The following is a 21,477-nucleotide window of genomic DNA, read 5'->3' as shown; positions in this document are numbered from 1 at the left end:
GTCCCACAGGACTGCTGTCCTCAGGAATAGGTGAAGCCATGGGAGGAGGGAGACAGACACTTGAGGGAGGCGGCCACCAGCCCACGACGCCCGGAGCCCCCAGGTGCTGGAGGAGGCAGGAAGGACCCTCCCCTGGAGCCTCTGGAGGGAGCATGGCCCTGGGACGTCTGGTCCCCAGGATGGGGCAGGGTGACCTCTCGTGGTTTTAAGTCACCAGTTTGGGGTCTTTTGTTAGGATCACCCACCTGCCACGGAGCATGTGTCTTGGTGGCTGACCCGCCCACTGGGAGACGAAAGCTGTGTCCCCCAAAGGAAGGACCAGACCCCCCTTCCCTCATCAGGAGTGATGAGCATCTTGCTAAGAATTGGGGTGATTCCGAAATGCATGATGGGCAATGACCAGTTGGTGGACGCCTCTTGTCTCCTGGTCCCTCTGGGTCTGAGTTGGAAGCAGGATGACAGGGGGGGCTTCCAAGCAGATGGGGGGGAAACAGGTGACAAAGCTGAGGACTAACGGTCCGTCCAGAGTGGACTTCGCCCATGGGGTCACCTCCAGCCGACCCCTCTCCTGGGCAGCACGCCCCCGATGCTGTGGGGGAGCCGTTTGCAGGTGGCCTCTGATGCCTGAGTTTCGGGGGAGGGGAAGCCCACGGGGGCACAGACAGCAGGTGAGAGGCTGGGAGGCGGAGGGCAGGCCGGGCAGAGGCCGGCCAGTGAAGGACCAGGGCGGGGGGACAGGGGACGGTGGGGGACAGGGGACGGAGGAAGCAGGCAGTTTCTGCAGAAGTGGGGCTGTTGAGAGATAAGGAGGCCGAAGTGACCTCAGAGGTCGCCCCCCTGTTACAACACGCGCCCACTCTCCCACAGCTCAGGACTCTGATAAGGGGGGTGTGGCTGGAACAAGGGAGTTGGATGGACACGCACGGTGTAGACGACAGCCTGCACAGGGTCCCAGCATCAGATGGCAGGGGCTTCTGGTTCATCCGTCCTTCCATCTCTCTCTTCCTTCCTTCCATCTCTCTTCCTTCCTTCCTTCTGTTCGTTCTTTCTTTCTTTCTTTCTTCCTTTATTTCTTTCTTTCTTCCTTTCTTTCTTTCTTCCTTTCTTTCTTTCTTTCTTTCTTCCTTCCTTCCTTCCTTCCTTCCTTCCTTCTTTCCCTTCTCTCCTCCCTCCCTCCAGCTCTGTCTTTCCTCTCTCCCTGCCCCACATGCCCCAAATCCTCATAAAACAGTGAAGAGACAAAGGGAGAGCATCACAGAGCCTTCAGGCTCTGCAGACCCGAGAAAGTGGTGCCCTAACTCTCTGTGGGGAGACCCAGCCCAGAAGGACCCCAGCAGTGCAGCACAAACCCCAGGACCCTTGCCCATGGGAGCCCTGGGTGGGTAGCCACAGGTCAGGGAGGACCCGCAAGGACCCAGCTGTGACCCGTCTGTTTTAGGAAGGCTGCCGCCCAGCCCCGTCAGAGTCCCTCTAACCAGGGACAGGACTTGAGGTTTCGTGTCTGGGGGTCTCTGGACACAGTGAGGGGAGCAGACAGGGCTGAGGATGGGGGCACCGCCCAGCACAGGGGAGCGAGGCCCCCAGGCAGGTGAGTCACCTGGGCCCCCCCGTCTGCAGGATCCCGCAGGCTCTGCCATCACCCTGGGGAGCCGGCTCCGTCTCCACCTGCCTGTCCTAAGTTTCCCCATCGCCTGTCTCCTCCCTCAGGCTGAGTCCATCACACAGCCCGGGTCATCACCCCAGGAGAGCCGGGAAAGGGACAAGGAGGAACAGAAACAGAGAAATAGGAATGGGAAGGGTGGGGCCCGGGCCCGGCCCAGCTGGTCCCAGAGAGACCAGAAAAGCAGCCCCCGACCCAGCACCCGGCCCCGGCCAAAGCCCCTGGAGACCCAGCTGGTGCAACCAGGCGGGCGGGGCCGGCAGAGCTTCGCCCACCCTGGAAACTCTCAGTCCCCCTCACAGTCAGTCGGCGGGGGGCCGCACGAGGCCCTGGGCCCATCAGGACCCCAACGGGCAGCTCTCTCTGGGAAGCGGGCTCCCAGGCACATAGGGAGGGGTCCGTGGAGCCGGGGGACGCCCCCACGGGACTCGGAGGCTCAGTTCCCTGGGGAGCTGGGTCACTGCGCGCAAGCACGGCTGCTGAGCACCCCTCCCAGGCGGCCTTCAGCTCCGCCACGCACAGGAACGGTGGTCACGGCCGAGAGCCGGGATCGGCCAGTGGACGGAAAGGGGTGGGTTAAGCCCCTTACCGTCCAGGCATCCGGTCACGTCCTCCCAGCAGTATCTACTGGGGCTTAGGATGATGCTTTTGTCTGCGTGTCATCATGACGCTGCAATAACAGGCTGAATAAACTTGGGACGATTACTGTACAAAGCAATGGTTGCAGGACCACCTCTGGAAGAGCATAGCTATGCAGAGGGTAGTATGATTATTTTTTTAAGGCCACACCCACGGCAGGTGGAGGTTCCCAGGCTAGGGGTCAAGCAGTGGCTGGTCGACACCACAGCCACAGCAACGCCAGATCCTCAACCCACGCCAGGGATCGAACCACATCCTCACGGATTTAGTCAGGGTCTTCACCGGCCGAGCCGCAGCGGGAACTCCTAGGCTATTCTCAGCATCGTAGGGTACAGGTGTGCTCAGGTGCCGGCCCTGTGGGGTACATTAATTAAGTCTGACGTGAGGCCCCATGGAGGTCTATGCACGCACATGGGGGTATGACTACACCCCTGGACTCCAGCAAGGGACTATTTGGTATGTGCGTCTTTGTTTCAGTTTGGTTTTGGCTTCACCTGCGGCAGGAGGAAGTTCCCAGGCCAGGGACTGCACCTGCACTGCTGTTGGGACCTGCTCCAGAGCCACAGGCAGGCCGGACCCGTAACCCGCGGCAGCACAAGGGACCGCGTGTCACACCCGATTAGATGTCTGTCAGGTGCACCATGGTGTGACACCTGAGCACACCTGTACCCAGGGATTATACCCATATCCCAGGAGTTCCCCTAATGGCTCAGTGGGTAAAGAACCTGATTAGCATCCATGGGGACACACTGTGTATGTGTGTGCGTGCGTTGAAGAGAAAAGCTTGTGTCTCTTGTGTGAACGTGTGCAAACCGCCCGTCTGCCGGGAGAGCGTCAGACGGGGTAACAGGACATCTTGGCCCGTCACCCTGCGGCCTGTGGTGTGGACACAGCTGCGTCCAGCTGGTCCATCCTGAGGACAGACCTTGAAGTTCCTCAGGCTGCCGCCCCCCCCTCCCCAGGGTGGCCCCAAGTCCCAGTTCTCTAGCTTCTCCAGCCCCGACCCCTGCCTGGTCTGAAGCACTTGGGAACCTCTGTTTGTGGGGGAGAATCTTATCTCGTCTCCCCTCCAGAACTGCAGAGAGGGTCTCCTTTCTTGAAGCGGGGGGGTCTCAGCTGCTGCCCTGCCCCCCGCACCCCATGGGCGTCGCACGGTGTTCTCTGCAGCTGGTCAGCAGGCGGTCCCAGCACAGCCCTGGGGAAGCTGGGCTGGGGCTGCAAAGGGGCACCTCTTGGGGTGGGGGTGGGGAGCAAACACAGCTTGGGCTTGAGCAGGGCTGGGGGCGGGTCTCAGACACCCCTGCCCCAAACCGCAACTCCCCCCGGGGCAGCCTCACCACCTGGGAGGCCCAGGCAGCGAGGCTGGGAGCTCAACTGCCCTCCCTCGCTGGCCCACGCCCAGCTCTGCAAACCTGCAGGGCAGACCCATGGCGCTGGGGCTCCAGCACAGCGGGGCTGCCAACAGGCAGACCCTCGGGGGCCAGATCCTGGTACAAGGCTGGCTTCGTTCGTCCTCGGGGTCGGGCGAGCCAGGCGTCCGTGACCCTGCGGGTAGCCTGTGGGTTTCCCCGGAGAGGAGGGCCTTTCCGGATGAAGTTTCCCAGCAGAAACACATCCTGCCGCAGGGGCTGCCCTGCCCCCCAGGCAAGGACACTCTGTGTTCTGAGATTCCTGCTGGCCTGGCGCCCTGGACGTGGCAGGGTGAGGCGTGCCCTCTGCTCCCTGCGGGAACCAACAGACCTGTTGTCCCAGAGCCGTCCCCAGGCCTGGCGGCCACTGCTTCAGAAAACCAGCCAATGTCTAGTCCCAAGCTCGCTGCCTGCACGGGGGTGGGGCCTTTCTGCCCCTTTCAACACCTGCACTCGGTGGATGTCAACTCCAAATTCATGTCCCATTGGCACGTGGGTGTTCCTGGGCCAGGGATTGAAGCCACACCACACAGCAACCCCAGTCACTCCTCTGACAACACCGGGTCCTTTACCCTCTGAACCACCAAGGAGCTCTTCTGGTTTTTAATTTGCATCCATCCTCCTGCATCAGAAGCTCCCGGGGGGCCAAGCCCACCACCCACTGGAGCTGATGGCCCCAAGAGAAGCCCATTCTCCCGGGACCGGTTGTCACGGCCGGAGCTAGGGAACCTCCTGTAACCCCCGGCGAGTTATCTCCGGCGCCACCCTGGCGCAGCTCACTGGGGGGAGGTATCTTGGGGTCACAGGCGCTGCGTCCACGGTGATAACGAGTTTCCCTCCCATCGACAGCCTCCCCTTTCCTATCTTCTCAAAGCCCCACAAGGCTTTCGCAAGAGCTTTCCTCTGAGCTTGGCCCCAGCCCAACCCTCGAAGTTTTGAAATCACATCAGCAGCTGCCGCCTCTTGTGAAATGCCCATTTCTTCGAAGGTTTGCCTTCGGATGGGGTTCAGCATCCCAGGAAATCGGGAAGCGGGCACCTTTTCTGCGTCTGCAGGGGCGTCTCTGCCCACGTCCGCACACCCCCGGCGGGCAGCCCCGGTGAGCCTGGCCTGGCGGCGAGGTCGGCCTCTTCCCGGGGTGGCCCAGCCCAGATGGCTACGACGTGCCGAGCCGGTGGAGAGATGCAGCAGAGGGCTGTGGTTGTCAGCAGGTGTTTCCATTCTCCTCCCCTGCCTTTACCTCCTTCTGCCCCTGGCGGAGGAAGGGCAGGGAGGGCGGGTGTCTTCGTCCTGCATATTGAGATATGGGGGTGCCTGATGTCAGCCACCGTGGGGGCACTGGTGACTATTTTCCTCCATGAATGTGCTCAGCTTTAACGCTGTGTGTGTGTGTGGGGGGGGGGCAGTGAGAGAGAGAGAAAAGAAACAACCCAAACGTCCATCAGTGGATGATGGATGGATGGACGGGTGGTTGGGTGGGTAGATGGACGGGTGGTTGGGTGGGTAGATGGGTGGATGGATGGGTGGGTGAATGGATGGTTGGGTGGGTGAATGGATGATGGATGGATGGATGGGTGGCTGGGTGGGTAGATGGATGGATGGGTGGACGAGTGGGTGGTGGATGGATGATGAACAGATGATGGATGATGGATGGATGGATAAACAGAATGGGGTCCCTCCACACAGTGGACAACGATGCAGCCGTGAAAAGGAGGGGAGCTTGGACACAGGCTGCCTCTGGATGGACCTTGAACCCACGATGCCTGGTGAGAGAAGCCAGACGCAGAAGGACACACCCTGTGGGATTCCATGGAGAGGAAATGTCCAGAACAGACAAGTCCACAGGGAAAGGAAGAGGGTTCATGGTGCCAGGGGCTGGGGCTGGGGCTGGGCGAGTGACAGCTCGTGGGAATGGGGTCTCCTTGGGGGGGATGAGAAGTGGATAGAGGTGGTGGTTGTACAATATTGTAAATGTGCTAAATACCATCAAGACTGAAGAGAGACAGAGAGAGACAGAGAGAGAGGGAGAGGAATAGTCAAAGAAGAAAGAGAGAAAAAAAAAAAAACAGAGAGAGGGAGGGCAATAGAAAAATGTTCTGCTCTTCTTTCTTTTTTTGGCTCTTCTTTCCTTAAAAAAAAATGATTTGGGGAAAATATTGCGAAGCTCTCCCAGATGGCACGATGCCTTCGAAGCACCTGTGTCACGTTCTGGTCCCTCCAGAGTCCCCTGCACCCCTGCCCCCTCTCCACCGAGCTGCGGCGTATCCAGGAAGTGTTTCTGAGACAGAAGGAGGTGTCCTTGCAGAATTGCCAGTGCCCTGGCTCCTGGGTGAACGGCAGCCTGGAGGGGCCAGTGGAGCCTGGAGCAGGGGCAGCGCCAGGCCTGGGGGCTGGGGGCTGGGGGCCGGGGGCCGGGGGCGCGGGGTCCATGGCTTGATGAGAATCCCTGATCTGCCCTGCGTCTGCCTACCCCTTACAGCTTTTTTTTTTTTTTTTTCCCTTTTGAGGGGCACACCTGCAGCACATGGAAGTTCCCAGGCTAGGGGTCGAATGGGAGCTGCGGCCGCCGGCCTACACCACAGCCACAGCAACACAGGATCCGAGCCACTCCTGCGACCTACACCACAGCTCACGGCATCGCCAGATCCTTAACCCATGGAGCGAGGCCAGGGATCGAACCCACATCCTCAGGGACACTATCCCAGGTTCTTAGCCATCAAAGGGAACCCCTCACCCCAACTTCTGCCTGAGGATTTTCACATCCATGGGGACGCCCCCCTCCCATCCCCCCAAATCCCCCCTTGCGGAGAGTCTCTCAATAGCAATTACGATGTGGACAATCCAGGGCATATAACCAATATTTTATTTTATTTTTGTTTTATTTTTGGCTGCACCCGCAGCATGCGGAAGTTCCCGGGCCAGGACCGAACCTGAGCCACAGCAGTCAGCAGAGCCGCAGCAGTGACAACACCGGCTCCTCAATCCGCTGAGCCACCAGGGAATGGCACCCCCATCTTACAGTACATGGAGCGTCACCTTAACTCGTGGCGACCCACTGTATTGTAACCTTAAGTTAAATAACCTCGTTCATAAAGGGTTCTCGATAAAATGCACAGTTTGCTGGAAGGGGAAGACACGCAGGAACCAGAGCAGCAAAGGAACCCACAGAGGCCACGCCATGCACACCCGGCAAGCGCATCTGCGGGGCAAGGGCTCTCTCCCTCCTCCTCTGCGGACCAGCATCCGCCAGGAACTTGAACCACGAAGCTGTGCCCACAGGCAACCCCTGCGATGCCCTAACACCCGATCGCGTGTGTGTTTATTTCGCCCCCTTGTGGGCGGGCTGCGCAGTGCGGACAGGTGACTCCCGAGTTGTCTGTCCCCAAGTCTGTGCCGCTGCGGACAATCTGGACCGCTGTGTGTGGGACTCATCCTCTTCCACCTGCCGGGCGCGTCCAAGCTGGGGGGCCAGGTCCATCCCTCGGGCGCCGGGGGGGCGGGGGGCGGGGGTCGCGGGTGGGGCGCGGGAACCTGCGGGGCGGCGGCTGCAGACTGAGTCCATGCAAGGGGCGGGGGCCGGCGAGGGGCCCGCGCCGAGTCCTATCGCTGATGCAGCAGAGGGCCCACTGCGGCGGCGTTTTCGTAAGGACTGGGGTGCGGGGCCCGACCCAGCACCTCCAGGTCTCAGCGGGCAAAGCACCGCGTTTCTTCCACTGTGAGGATGTCCTCGGGGTCCTGCGAGCCCGGCGCGGGGTGGCCCCCGTCCCAGGCCGTCTGCGAGAGAGGACAGCACACGGGTTGGACCAGCTCTTCATTCCGAGGAGGGGGGGAGAGGGAGAGGGGGGAGGGGAGGGGGGAGGAGAGAGAGGAGGGGGGGGAGGGGGGAGAGGGAAAGAAAGAGAGAGAGAACCACACTCAAAGAGGAGCCCTACGGAAATAGGTCACATTGTTGGGGTTCCTCGACTTTGCTGCGGGTTTTGGCTTTTGGGCTGCAGGCTTGGAAGGAGGGGCTTCAGCGGTGCAGGCGGCTGGAGGGCCAAACCCCCCCACCTCCTCCCGCCACCACCCTTGCCAGGGGCCCCCTCAGCGAGCAGAGACCCTTCCGGCCCCACCTCCAAAGAGGCGAACCCCGGCTTCTCAAAGGTGGTGGCCAGAACCAGAAGCCACCCGGTGTCACTCACCTCCAGGTTGGACATGAAGGAGCTCGCCAGGTCCTGCTTCACCTGCGGGATGGGCGGGAACAGCTTTTGCTTCAGAGAGAACCTGGCAGGAAAAGGGCCAAAGATGTGGACGGCAAGAGAGGCTGGCTTGGCCTTCTGGTCCCCAAGGCGTGGCACCTGTCCCATCCTGGAGAAACCCAGGATCCCACCAGCCACTCTGCTCAAAGTCAGTGGTGAGGCTGGTGTGACCCCAGGGCCCTTTCGAGGGCCCTCAACTGTCCCCCAAGGCCCCGGAACCTGCTACGAATCCCCAAGTAACCACAGGATACCCCGAGTTATCACAAGGGTCCCCATGAGGCTGCAATCGTGATGGGAACCCCCAGGCGCCACTAGCACCCCACACTCTCCATCACCGACTTTGGTCCCCGTGTGTCAAACAGTCCTGGGGCTTTGCCCTGGAGATGGGATGGGCCCCCATCCCGCCAGGCTTGCCCAGCAGCAGCCTGGTTCTGGTCACCCCAGGTGGGCATATCCTGCACAGGCATCATCAGGCAGCCGGTACAGGGCACAGAGCCTAAATCTTCAGCGAGTTGATGCCACAGCCCCATCTGAGCCGGAGGCCACCCCCCCCCCAACCCGTGCCTCAAACCAGGAAACTGGAGCTGGAGAAACGGTCGGTCCGTGGTGCTCGGCTGCTGCCCCCGTGTGGTGGCTGTGACCCATAGTCGGCCTCCATCGCAGTCCCCAGTCAGGCAGTCAGGGGACACCCAGCGTCCGTTTCCTAATGGTGACGCAGGGGACAGAGCCTCACCGGTGCCGAGCTCAGGGCCACTCCGCCACGTGACGTCCCCAACCTGTCATCCGGTCACCTGTGTGCTCCTTGCAAAAACTCCAGGCTTTTTTTTTTTTTTTTTTTGGAAAGCTCTTATGTTAACGCTCGTTCTTCTGGGCATAAAATCGTGACTGAGTTTTGCAGGGAGCGTGCAGACCCCACACCTACAGAGGGTCAGATTCTCCCAGGACCCGCCGGCCGTGGGAGGAGAACCGGAGTGGATATGTGGCCCCATTATGGCGTGATCTCAGGTGGCAGAAGCCCGGCCGTCCGCTGTTCCCCCGGCTCTGGCTTCAGCAACCTCGAATCGGCCTTTTGAGCCTGGATTTCTGGCCGTTCCTTGTGCATGGGGTGACACCCCCACTCCCACCCCGTGTGGCCTTTTGTGGCCGGCCTCCTGCACAGACCATGGTGTCTGGGGTGGGTGGGTGGGTGGGGCGTTACCTTTTACAGAGAAACATCAGGCCCATGCTGAACAAAGCCACCGCCCCCACCAGCAGCCCGACCAGGATGACAAGGAATCTGCCGAAATCCTTTTCAGGGAAGCCTGATGGGGCAGACAAGCAGAGGGTCAGAAGTGACCAGGGGGTCATCTTCGTGCCCCCACCCCCACTATCAGACTGCGGGGTAGGGGAAGCAGGGCTGGAGCAAAAGAGAAAAGAACTTTCAGACACAGGGACCCAAGGGAAGTGGGAATGTTGGCACTGTTCTAGGATCCCATGCCCATCTCACCCGACCTCTTCTCATTGTCCCCATCCAGTGCCCCCTCCCTCTCGTGAGAGAGGACCCACCAAATACATTTCCACCAGGGCAAAGTGGATACCGCACAATGCCTTCCTTCTTAATACATAGTTACTCTCAACACTGTACTGCATAGCCAAAGGAATGAATGTCTAATTGTGAAATGTCAAGGCTGGAACGAAGGTGGTTGTGTGTATGAGTTGTTTGTGTTTTAATTGCAAATGAGACAAGCACACCACTGTGTGTGGAAGGGATGGTCAACACGGACTTGCTGTGCAGCACAGAGAATTCTAGTCAACATCCTGTGCTCACCTATGTGGGAAAAGAGCCTGAAAAAGAATGGATGTGGGCACATGTAGAAGTGAATCACTCTGTTGTGCAGCACAAATGATCACAATCTTGTAAGGCAACTCTACTTCAATAAAACGTGTTTAAAAAAAAAATTGCAAATGAGGCTTTCTCTTGGGAACTCGGACTTGACAGGTGGGCTCCAGAGTTCTGCGAGGCGTGAACCACTGCCCACGAGGAAGGAAGCTCGCACGTGGATTTGGCGCCTCCTCTCTGCGGTGAGAGTGGGGCAGCCCTATGGCTTTTAGGCATTCAGCAGGTGCATACTTAGAGCTCATGCCCTGTTGGCTTCCAGGGGGTCCAGCCATGGCTCCTGTGGTCCTACGGGGCAGGCATGCAGGGAGTCTGGACCACAAAGCTCACGGGGGCAGCTCTGGGCACCTCCCTGCCAGGAGCCATGCCAGCCATGCCCAGCGATGCTAACTGTCATACGTCCTGTGTGATTGCCCCCGCCTCTCCCATGAAGGAGGAGGGCCCCCTGGAGGGCAGACAGAGCCCCCCATGGGGGGAGAAAAGTGTGAACAGCCTGGCTGGCTCCCGGAGGGTGGCTTTCCTGGGCTGGGGGGCCTTAGAGACACCCCAGTGGGGTTGCAGCAAGATGACCCCAGAGCGGCCTGTGTCCGTGTGGTTGCATCAAGGAAGGCCTCCCATAGTGAACCCAGAAAGGTCAGAGTGGGGGGTGCAGGAAAGCAGACACGCTGTGGATGGTGTATTTGATCAGACGGCCCGCCCAAGCCATCCCTGGGGCCTCGGCTGGGAGGGGCCCTGCAGTTGGCTCAGCGGACCCCCAAAAGATGTGCCCCTCCTCTAAACTCTGAAAACGGGGCCTTATTGGGAAACAGGGTCTTTGCAGGTGTGATGGAGTGAGGAGTCTGGAGGAGGTCCTCCTGGATGAGGGGGGCCCTCCAGCCAAGGACAGTGGCCTCCTAAGAGCCAGAGGAGGAGGCTCGGGCAGCAGAATTCACAGGCTCAATCTCCCTCCGTCCCGGCCGCCCGTCAGGGTCCACAGGCATTTCCGGGAGTCTCACCGAAAGAGCAGGTGGCGCTCCAGTCACTCCACATGGTCCCGTAGGCGTGCCTCACGCGCACGCGCAGGGTGTGCTCCCCCGTCACGGTGGCGCCTGGCAGCAGGTACTTATTTTCGTCTTCTCCTCTTTGGAAAACCTTTCGAAGACATACAGAGCCAGGGTCACGGGCGGTGGTGACAAACGCTGGGCTGTGTGCAGGGGGGGAGGCAGGGCTGCGACCTTGGCAGGAAGGTGACCTTTCCGTGTCTCCTGCTGGGGGCGGGCCGGGGTGGGGGGGAGTCCCTTAAGGGGCTTCGGCATCTGCAGGTGGAGCCGGTCCCCACCTGGGGTCACAGCTATGAGTCTCTGACATGTGGTGGGCAGGTCCTCACGCCCGTGGGAAGTGGGTCGGGATTGTTCTGATTCCACAGAGGACGAGGAGGCAGCAACTGGACTCGGACGCCCGTGGATGCGACGGACGCCGTGCTGCTCCGGGGACCCCAGCTGTCACTTTTTCTCCCACCCTGGGGACAGCACGGCGGTCCCTGGACAGCTCAGGGGTGTCCTTGTGGACAATGGATACCTCTCCATCCACAGGGGGCCTCTCCGTGGGAGGCAAACCTGTGGACCATCTGCTAAAGGGGCAGAGGGGGGCCCAGGCTGAGCGGAGCTGTGCTGCCCACCGAGAGCTGTGGGATGCACAGAGGGGGAGATACTCACGGGTTCCCCCTTGGAGACGCTGCCCTGAAAAGAGAAGGGGAAGACGATGAGGGGCTTTCTCCATCTTCAAACAGAGCCCCTCCCAACCCAGGGGTGGCACGAAGCTTATTATAAGCGTAAGGGGGATTTTTTTTTTAATTAAAAAAATCAAGAATAAAGAAAAGAGCGGGAGTTCCCATCGTGGCTCCGTGGTTAATAAACCCGACTGGTATCCATGAGGATGTAGGTTTGATCCCTGGCCTCGCTCAGCGGGTTAAGGATCCCACATGGCTGTGGGCACAGCTCCAATGCAACCCCTTGCCTGGGAACTTCCATCGGCTGCAGGTGCTGCTCTAAAAAAAAAAAAAAAAAAAAGAAAGAAAAAGAAGGAACAGCATTTTCAGGACAAAGAGACAGTAAAGGTACAAACACAGCACAGACTTTTGGAGCCAAGCGTTAGCTTCTCATGCGTGAGGCTTCCGCTCCAAGGGGGAGCGCAGAAGGCAGGACGCTCGGGGCCTGAACCTTTCTCTGCACGTCCACTTCGTAGCACAGGATGTGATGGGAAAGGTGGAATCGGATCTTGGGGTTGTCCCACCGTATGATGTAATAGGACACATTGTAGGTGACCGAGACATTGGCTGGTGGGTTATACTTTTCTGAGAAGAAATGCAAAGAGGCCTCAGGTGAGACATCTACGAGGCGGAGGCGTCCATGACCTGGGACCCTGCAGAAGCATCCCCGTCGATCCTGGAAGAGAAGGCGACGGGCGCGCCAGGCCCGAGACCCGGGCTGTCCCCTCCCTGCTGCAAGCGCCTGTCCTGGCCGAGCCCCAGCCTCTGCCTCCAGGTCGTGGAATGGCCGGGATCCGGGCAGAGACGTCGGCCTCCGGGACTTCCTATGACCCACGGGACGGAGGTTGGCTGGCGTTTACGTGGAGGTCTCAGGGGAGTCACCTGCGTGCCCAGCCTAAGGAAGACACGCCAACTGGCACTCCGGGTGGGCTGGACCTGGGCGTTTTGAGGATGGAAAGACTCCCAGAAGTCGGCTTCTGAGAGCCCCTCCTCTGCCAGGGACTGCAGATGGCAGTGTCCTTCTAAGAGACGGAAGAGGAGACCCAAACGCAGATGAGAAGCCACGGGGAGGGTCACCCAAGCTCAGGACAGGAGGTCCACGGACAAGTAGGGGGCAGTGGCCCCTGTTCCCATGCTCAGATCTCAAAGACCCCAGGGCCCTTCCAGGCCTCAAGTCTGGTGGACGCGGCTCAGCCGGGAGACGGCGCCTTTGCTACCGAGCATGTCTGGTTTATTTGCAGAGTCCAAATCTGAAAATTCGCCTGCGCCTCAAACACAGCCTGGAACCCCCAGATCAGCACCCGCGGAGCTTCAGCAGTTATTTTCCAGAAGGTGGCATGAAATGGGAGTCGCCCAACAGGGGTGTCCCCAGCGGAGGTTCCGCAGCTCAGACGGCACACAGGTGCTCTTTCCATGGCTGGTCGGGTACCGCGTTTCCCACGCTTCTGTGCTTTGCGTCGCCCGTGTCACCGTTATAAACATCCCCCCAAGCACAGCACTCAAATTCTGTCTGGTGCTCCTGAAAGGCACCAGAGTGTCCCCCCCACATAGGACATTTTGGGAGTTCCTGTTGTGGCTCAGCGGGTTAAGAACCCAACTAGTATCCGTGGGATGCGGGTTTGATCCCTGGCCTGACTCGGTGGGTTAAGGATCCCGCATTGCTGTCGCTGTGGTGTAGGCTGGCACCTGCAGCTCCATGTCGACCCCTAGCCTGGGAACCTCCATATGTTGTGGGTGAGGCCCTAAAAAGGAAAAAAAAAAAAATGACACTTTGGCATGAGGGTTATTTATGCCTGAAGGCAACTGAGAAGCAACACGTACAGAAAGAACTCATTCCCAAACTGCCTTTATCTGACTAAAAGCAGAAACTCCTGAGCAATGAGGGCTTCCATGAGTTCTCTCTCTGGGAAAGCTTGTTTTTTTTTTTTTTTCCCCTTTGGCTACACCAGTGGCATGTGGAAGAGCCCAGGCCAGGGATGGGACCTGAGCCGCAGCTGCCGCCCGAGCCATTGCAATGGCAACGCCGGATCGTTAACCCACTGTGCCTCAGAAGAACTCCCGGGGAAGCTTAGCGACTGTGAAAACGATGGAAAAATCAGCACTGAGATGAATCTGCATAAACGTTATGAAAATAACCTTTATCTTCCCTGAGTGTACACATGCATTTTATCACCTCCAGAAGCTCAAATTCCCTTCCCTTTGTCTGATCCCGTCTTCGCAATGTATCACTCTTTATTAAAATAGCATGTATGTCCCTGAGTCTAACCACTCATGAGGGGTGTTACTGTTATTTCATTTCTGTGGACCCCCGCCCATGCAAGTAGAAATTAAAATTAAACTTGCAGGCTTTTCTTCTGTTGATCCATTGCCAATTTAATTTGCATGCCCCTTTCACTGCACATAAGAGGGTAGAGGAAACTTTTTTTTTTCCTATCAGTCCTAAGCACAGGAAGGCTGCGACCTGCCTTATGGTGGAAGAATCCATGCATTGGATAAGCTGATGAAAATGTTGTGACCGGAGGCTAACCCTGTGTTTCCCCGAGCAGCCAGGAATCAGTAGTTACTAATTCGGGGTTGGCGAGGTGTTTCTAGAACTTGTGATCACCAAAAACATGAATCCCTTGTACCTTGCATGTTTCACGGGTGCCAAAAATGCAGGCGTCCCACCCCAAGGGACAGCTAGGAGCAGCCTAGCTCCCTGTGTGCGTCTTTCCCAGAGCCTAAATCTAGATGCTGCATCTTGCCGAGGCCAGTGTGGGACCCAGCACGTGGTCCACACATCGGGCGACTCGCAGAAGGGGCAGAATACTGCCAGAGGAGGCCACTGTCTTACCTATATCCTTGCCTACAAAGGGAATCGAGTCCAGAAATTGGATGGCGGTCTCGTTGCTGGTGCCGTTCAGCAGGAAGAAGTAATTGTCCGTGTTGTGGGGCTCGTCGAGGTTCTCGAAGTGGCAGCCCACCCGCGTCCCCGTGGAATCAAGGATGTACCAGCTGCATTCTGACACGTTGCCATGACTGCGATTGCAAGACGGGCATCAGGGAGGGAGTTCCCGTGCTGGGCCCAGTGGGTTAACAGCCCAGTACAGCATCCATGAGGATGCAGGTTTGACCCCTGGCCTCGCTCACTGGGTGGGTCAAGGGTCCAGCGTTGTCACGAGCTGCGATGTAGGTCGCAGATACAGCTCGGATCTGGCGTTGCTGTGGCTGTGCTATAGGCCGCCAGCTGCAGCTCTGACTCAGCCCCTAGCCTGGGAACCTCCATATGCTGCAGGTGTGGCCCTAACAGGAAAAAAAAAGAAAAAGCAAAACAAAGAACTAAAAATAGGAGTTCCGTGGTGGCCTCGTAGATTAAGGATCTGGCACTGTCACTGCTGTGGGGCGGGTTTGTTCACTGGCCAAGGAGCTTCTGCATGCCATGGGCAAGAAGAAAAAAAAAAAGATTAAATTGCTAATTTCCTGACACTTTCCGACTGGGGGAGGGTGGACAGCTTGGCGCCGGGAGCCCGCTGAAGGTGACCGGGACACGGGCGTTTTCCTCTGGGATTTGGGGGAGCCTTTAGAGAGATGCCCCTGGACCCGGAGGAAGCGTGTCTGGGCTGTGGCTCATTCGGCAGGTAACGCTCCCACCCCCAGCGAGGCCCCCGCTCCCGGGGCACGGCTTACAGGGATGCCCACATGTAGAGGTGGTAGCTGACGTCGGCCGGTGCGGCTGGGCCCGGCATCCAGCTGCAGTTCATGAAGCGGATGTTGTAGATAAGGCAGGACAGGTTTGTGCCTCCGGAACCTTCTTTGCCTGGAAAGACAGCCACAGACCCTCACGGCGGCCCCGCCAGCACCTGCGCCCCGCCGGCCCCATGGGTGCTGTGAACAGGAGGAAGCCGTGGGGGGGCGCGGTCACCTGGGTTGGGAATGGTCAGGAACTCCTGGTACACCTGCCCATCTGCGGTGACATTCACGGTCAGGTTGGCCCCCCTGTGCAGCAAGTGGTTGACAAAGGTGCAGGCGTAGGAGTTGTCGTCGGAGACCTGGAAGAGGCGGAGCCAAGGGTAAATACGCCACCTGAGCTTCAGGCTCCTTGGCCTGACACACAATCCCGAGACCATTGCAGGAGGCAGGGGGCCTCTGACCAAAACCCCTCCTTTTGATCGAGGTACAGCTGATGCACTCACTCTATGATGCAAGTTTCAGGTGTATGACATAGTGATTCAATATTTTTAAACATGAAAAAGAATGTGGGAGTTCCCATTGTGGTTCAGCGGTAACAAACCCGACTCGAATCCATGAGGATGCAGGTTCAATCCCTGACCTTGCTCAGTGGGTTAAGGATCTGGCATGGTCGTGAGCTGTGGTGTAGGTCGCAGATGTGGCTCGGATTGTGGTAGAGGCAAGTGCAGCTTCCATTTGACCCCGAGCCTTGGGACCCTCCGTATGTCGCCAGTGTGACCCTAAAAAGAAAAAGAAAAAAAAATGTATAACTCTGAGGGACCCCGTGAGTGGCTGCTAGACCCAGGCACGGCCTGTCCCTCCCCTGGAAGCCGAGACCTGCTGTCTCGGGCTCATCTCAAATTCAGCCTCACGGAAAACCCACATCTGAGCCAAAATTCCGAGTCTGCAAAAAATCCTTTACTTCCTCATTTAAAAAAAAAAAAAAAGGCAGAATTGGCTTCTCCCTCCTTCGGATTATTTTCAACTGAAGGAGGCAGTGAGAATCAACAACTGCAGGACGAGTTTGCTAACGCCCCTTCTCTGCGTGAAAGCAGGCATAGGCTGCCCTTTGGGAAGGTGGTAAAAACACCGCCCTGGCCTGTGGAGAGTGGCCTGTGTAACTTAGACGGAGAGCCCCCCCGCAGGAAGATCTTATCAAAGAACCTTTATCTTCCCTTAGTTTCCCCACATACGTAGCAGTCCTTTCCCGTAATTTACCAGCCCTCAGAGCAAACATCTTTCCTTTTGTTTCCTCCTGTCTTCAAAAAGTGTTGCCCTTTGTCAGAATGACACCGAAACTCCCTGGTCTGATCACTTCTTTGGGTTTTCCCCTCTTTTCTGTAAAGCTTCATGGGTGTCAAAATTACACATAGGAACAAAGCAGAATGCCTCTTCTGCTAATCTGCCCTTTGTGCACTTAATTTGCAGACCCCGTCACTGAACCTAAGAGGATGGAAAATGTGTTCTCCTCCCCCACGAGAACATTAGGAATGGGAGGCTCAAGACACATTTTTTCAGGAAAATTTAAGCTGTCTAGAAGCAAAGCCACAGGGCATGACCCATGAGCAGCCACCTCTACGGTTGGTCTGATGGGATCCTCGAATGGGATGTCAATTATACATTCTTGCTGAGTCACGTTTCTCCTGGAATTCCAGGTTAAGATTTTTTTCCTTTTATCTAGTTTCGTATTTATAATAGGAGATTCCTTCTGTGCTGTAATTTAAAAAAAAGAAAAAGAACAGTTAACGAGAGTCAGTTCCCCCCTCCCACTCCTGCCCCCAGGCGACATCATAATTACAGCTGAGGGGAGATGTTTTGCAGGTATCACGGTTGGGTCTGTGTTTGTTTGTTTGCTTTTTGTTTTGTTTCTTCCTTTATCAAGGCCAATTTGGCCTAATTAGCCATTTAATTACATTGGAAATTTTTTTTTTTCTTTTTAGGGTCACACCCACGGCATATGGAAGTTTCCAGGCTGGGTGTTGCATTGGAGCTGCAGCTGCTGGCCTAGGCCATGGCCACAGCAACGTGGTATATGAGAGGGGCCTGCAACCTACACCAAAGCTCACTGCAAGGCCAGATCCTTCACCCACTGAGCAAAGCCGGGGATCAAACCCCAATCTTCATAGATACTATCTATGTTCTTAACTTGCTGAGCCACAGTGGGAATTCCCTAAATTGAGTGTCTTATTGAAGTATGGTCGATGTAGAGTATTATAAAAGTTGCAGATGTACCCTATAGCAAATCCTAATTTTTTAAGGTTATATTCCATTTATAGCTACAAAATATTAGCTATATTCCCTGTGCTAGGCAGCATATCTTCGTAGCTTATTTCAGTCCTAATGGTGGGTACCCTTTCGTCCCCTTCCCCTATTGTGCCCCTCCCCCACCTTTGCCCCTTTCAAGCCTTAGGGGTGCCGCAGCCCCACCACGTCACAGATGCCAGCATTCAAGGACTGGCCGACACTTACCCAATTGTGAGTCTACAAAGCATGCTGAGTTCACGAGCACCAGGAGGCTTACAAAATTCAACGGGCTCACCATGCCGCAGCCCCACAGCTGGACCTAAACAGCCAAAGAAGAGACAGCAGCTCAGGACGTCTGATTTCAACCAAGGAAGGCGCCCTTTCTTCTTAGCACAACCCCCGGGGGAGTCCCCAGGAATCAGAATCTATCTGTCGGAGCCTCTGTGAGTAGAGGAAAAGGTTAGGCCCAAGGCACTTGGCTCAGGGACAGACAGTTACCTCACAGCCCAGAGAGGCTGCTGTGAACCGGTATCCTCATCACACATCCCTTTCTTTTTTCCCTGGGAGCCTCACCTCTCCTGCTCCTCTACAGGGTTCTTAGGTGGTTCATGAGGTCCTATTTGGTCTACAAATATCCCATCAGAGCTTAGTGTGGTTACTATCCTCCTACACCCTTGAGGCATCAGGTAAAATCAGTCCCCTTTTAAATTCTGCTTGAAACTCCCTCCAAGGCATTAGCAAGTTTAACATATATTCATGATGCCAACTCGAAGCAAACTTGGATTAAAGAAACATTTTCTGGGTGCCAACACCCCCCCCCAAATTTTTTCCCCTGGCCCACTATCATGGGCCATCTTTTGTGCACATTCCTACATGCGGAGATCCACTGAGAATGCCTGAGTTGGTATCAGGATTATGTTAAGCTGATATTCTCCTAAGTGGCCCCTAAGGGGCAGGAGAGGCCTCCAGTGAAAAGAAAAAGGGATGTATGATGAGCATGCTGGTCCACAGCAGCCACGTTGGGGCATGAGGCAACTCTGTCTGGCCCTGAGCCAAACGCATTGGTTCTGCCTTTTTCTTCTACTCACAAAGGCCCTTTCAGGTAGGGACACCCCCAGCACCACGCTAAGGGAAGAACCAGGGCTTTGGAAGGTCTCCTCTGTCAGTGGCCTTGGGGTGAGGAGACTGGCCTGGGAATGACCTGGGTGGCCCAGGGGAGCCAGAGAGCTGCCTGTGTTGCAGAAACTGAGGGGGGCTTTGGAAGGTCTCCTCTGTCAGTGGCCTTGGGGTGAGGAGACTTGCCTGGGAATGATCTGGGTGGCCCAGGGGAGCCAGAGAGCTGCCTGTGTTGCAGAAACTGAGGGGCAAGAAGCCTTGGGAGGTGAGGCTGCACCTGGATGAAGCCACTGTGAGGCCAGGTGAGCTGGAAGCCTACAGGGAAACCAGGAGCCAGGTCAGGAGTGACCTTGGCACAGTTTTGGTGGAGCGGGTGGCTGAGGATGGTCCGTGTCTTTCGGGAAGTAAATGGTGTAGGGAGACCATTGGATCTCAGCATCAAGAGCTGGCCAAGGGGAGCAGCTCCGCGGGTTACGAACCCAGCTAGTATCCATGAAGATGCGGGTTGGATCCCTGGCCTCCGTCAGTAGGTTCAGGGTCAGGTGTTGCTGCAAGTCATGGCATAGGTTGTATACGTGCCTTGGAACCCCGTTGCCATGGAACCGTGGCTCAAGGAGGCAGGGAGATAACTGAGGCTTGTATTCCATCTTAGGCTCCCAAAGACGCCTCTCCAATATCCAGCCACCAGCTACCTTCTGGTGGCCCCCGGAGGCTTTCCAGCAAAGGCACGAAAGATTTCCCAGATTCTGAACACAACATGAGTCGCCCATTGTGTTAGTTTTATGAGGATGGAGTGACGGTGCCATCACTCCTGGCCTTCCCAGGTGAGATGCCATGCTTTTCTGGGTGTCACCAGAGCTGGGGAAAAGGTCCCTGAGTCAGACCCATGGATCAGAGTCCCCAAGTCCGGGGTTTGGGGGGTGGCATCTGTCTGGCGCAGGCGGGCGTCTGATACAAACCCTTGATGAAGTTACTGCTTAGAAACACCCCAAAGGAAACATGTCACTTGTAGACATGACACAGCACAGAGATGCAGGGCACACAGTGGCCGGGTCCCCCTCAACACGGACACCCTGCCACGTCCGCCCAAGACTGTGTACAGCCATGCGGAAACCAGCTTCCCCAGAGGCTGAGTCCCTTCTCCTGCCCTCGAGTGATGCCGCCTTCTGTCCCATCCCAAACCAGTGCCGCCACCGGATTCAGCCAAAGCGACAGCCCTGAAGATGGGCAAGGTCAACCTACCTGTCGGCCAAATGTGGGGATCTTCCTCGGACCGTTTCGGGGGGCTCTTGAGGGCAGAGCCTGGTCCAGCTGGTGAGTGGGGTTGGGCAGGGCCTGAAGGCTCTGTGGGATGAAGGCACAGAGCAGAGGGGCCCGGGGGAGGGGGCGCCTTCCGAGAGGTGGGATTTCGGGGCGACCACAAGAAGGAGCCTGCTCGCTGAGACGTGCCCTCTGCACCGAAATGCTCTCGTTTGGCTTTTCTGTGTCACTGGTCTTCCGTAGGTCAGCGTCTGGAGAAATCCTTTATCTTCTATCAGCTGAGTCTCCCCCGTATGTGTGGCCACTGCAGCGTTATCTTCTGGGGGGACAGGAAGCGTTCAGACGGTTGTTTTTTTTTTTTTTAATCAACCTCCCGAGGTTCCTGTTTTTGCAACAGGATCTCTCCGGGCCCTCCCGCCCTGACTCCCTCTGGGGTGGTCAAGGGGAATGAGGGTCCCCCCCACCCCGCCGCTGTGTCCTGCGTCTGTGACCTTTCCTGCCCCAGCGCATCCTCCCCGCCAAGGGGAGGTGATTCCCTCTCAGCTCCCAAGACGGCCCGCGGGCTGGGCGGGAAGCCCGAGCTGGGGAGGAAGATCTTCGGGCCTCAGCACCCAAGGAAAGACCCGCAAAGGCCCCCTTGATATAAAGGGTGCTGGAGTTCCTGTCATGGCGCAGTGGTTAATGAATCCGACTAGGAACCATGAGGTTGCCGGTTCGATCCCTGCCCTTGCTCAGTGGGTGAAGTATCCGGCGTTGCCGTGAGCTGTGGTGTGGGTCGCAGATGCGGCTCGGATCCCGCGTTGCTGTGGCTCTGGCGTAGGCCGGCGGCTACACCTCTGATTTGACCTGAGCCTGGGAACCTCCATATGCCGCGGGAGCGGCCCAAGAAATGGCAAAAAGACTAAATAAATAAATAAATAAATAAATAAAAATAAAAATATAGGGTGCTTCCGCGAGTTCCCGCTGTGGCTCAGTAGGTTAAGAACCCGACACAGGGTCCGTGGGAATTCAGGTTTGATCCCTGGCCTCGCTCCATCCGTGGCTTAAGGATCCAGTGTTGCCGTGAGCTGTGGTATAGGTCTCAGGTGCTCAGGTCAGGTGTTGCTGTGGCTGTGGTGGAGGCCGGTAGCTGCAGCTCTGATTCATCCCCCAGCGGGGAACTTCCCTATGCTGCAGGTGCGGCCCTCAAAAGAAGAAAAACGGTGGTGGTGGTGGGGGGTGCTTCCTGGCACGATGGAACCCAGCAGGGCCCTGTGGGCTCCTGGGCACAAGCCCCCCATGTCTTGTTTTTAGGGAATAAGCTTCAGCCCCCAGGCCCTTCCCCGAGCCCCAAAGGGCAGGTGCCCACAGGAGCTGATCTGGAAGGGAAGGGATGCAGAGACCCCGAGGGGCTGGCAGGGGACCACACTGCCGCCTGGGGGCAGGTCCTGGTTCCCCCTCAAGGGACACACACAGCAATGTCTTTGAGCTCTTCTGCAGAACTGAACCCCCAACAGATGAGAGCCAGAGGGATCGCATCCCTGACACGAAGACATTTCCAGACCAGGGACTGAACCTGTGCCACAGCCTCGACCTGAGAT

At 57.3% G+C, this 21,477-nt stretch overlaps 1 protein-coding gene across 1 annotated transcript in view; it reads right to left on the bottom strand.

Moving 5' to 3' along the window:
• LOC102161330 (uncharacterized) overlaps window positions 1-20,102 on the bottom strand; it is a 37,040-nt gene extending 16,938 nt beyond the window's left edge. The window contains 12 exon segments of the mRNA XM_085009125.1: window positions 7,316-7,482; window positions 7,890-7,971; window positions 9,145-9,247; window positions 10,818-10,953; window positions 11,517-11,540; window positions 12,021-12,154; window positions 14,403-14,587; window positions 15,236-15,365; window positions 15,471-15,597; window positions 16,851-16,990; window positions 17,747-17,840; window positions 19,880-20,102. Coding sequence (XP_084865251.1) covers window positions 7,316-7,482; window positions 7,890-7,971; window positions 9,145-9,247; window positions 10,818-10,953; window positions 11,517-11,540; window positions 12,021-12,154; window positions 14,403-14,587; window positions 15,236-15,365; window positions 15,471-15,597; window positions 16,851-16,990; window positions 17,747-17,819 — 1,301 coding nt within the window. The 5' untranslated portion in view covers window positions 17,820-17,840; window positions 19,880-20,102.
• Window positions 20,103-21,477: the final 1,375 nt, after the last annotated feature.

This window comes from Sus scrofa, chromosome Y (assembly GCF_054392235.1).
Source record: "Sus scrofa isolate SSC_HxYL_T2T_F1_AM1 chromosome Y, Sscrofa_HxYL_maternal_Yorkshire_Landrace_v2.0, whole genome shotgun sequence".
Lineage (NCBI taxonomy): Eukaryota > Metazoa > Chordata > Mammalia > Artiodactyla > Suidae > Sus > Sus scrofa.
The sequence above is the reverse complement of the archived record's forward strand: the minus strand, read 5'-3'. Positions and strand labels throughout refer to the sequence as shown.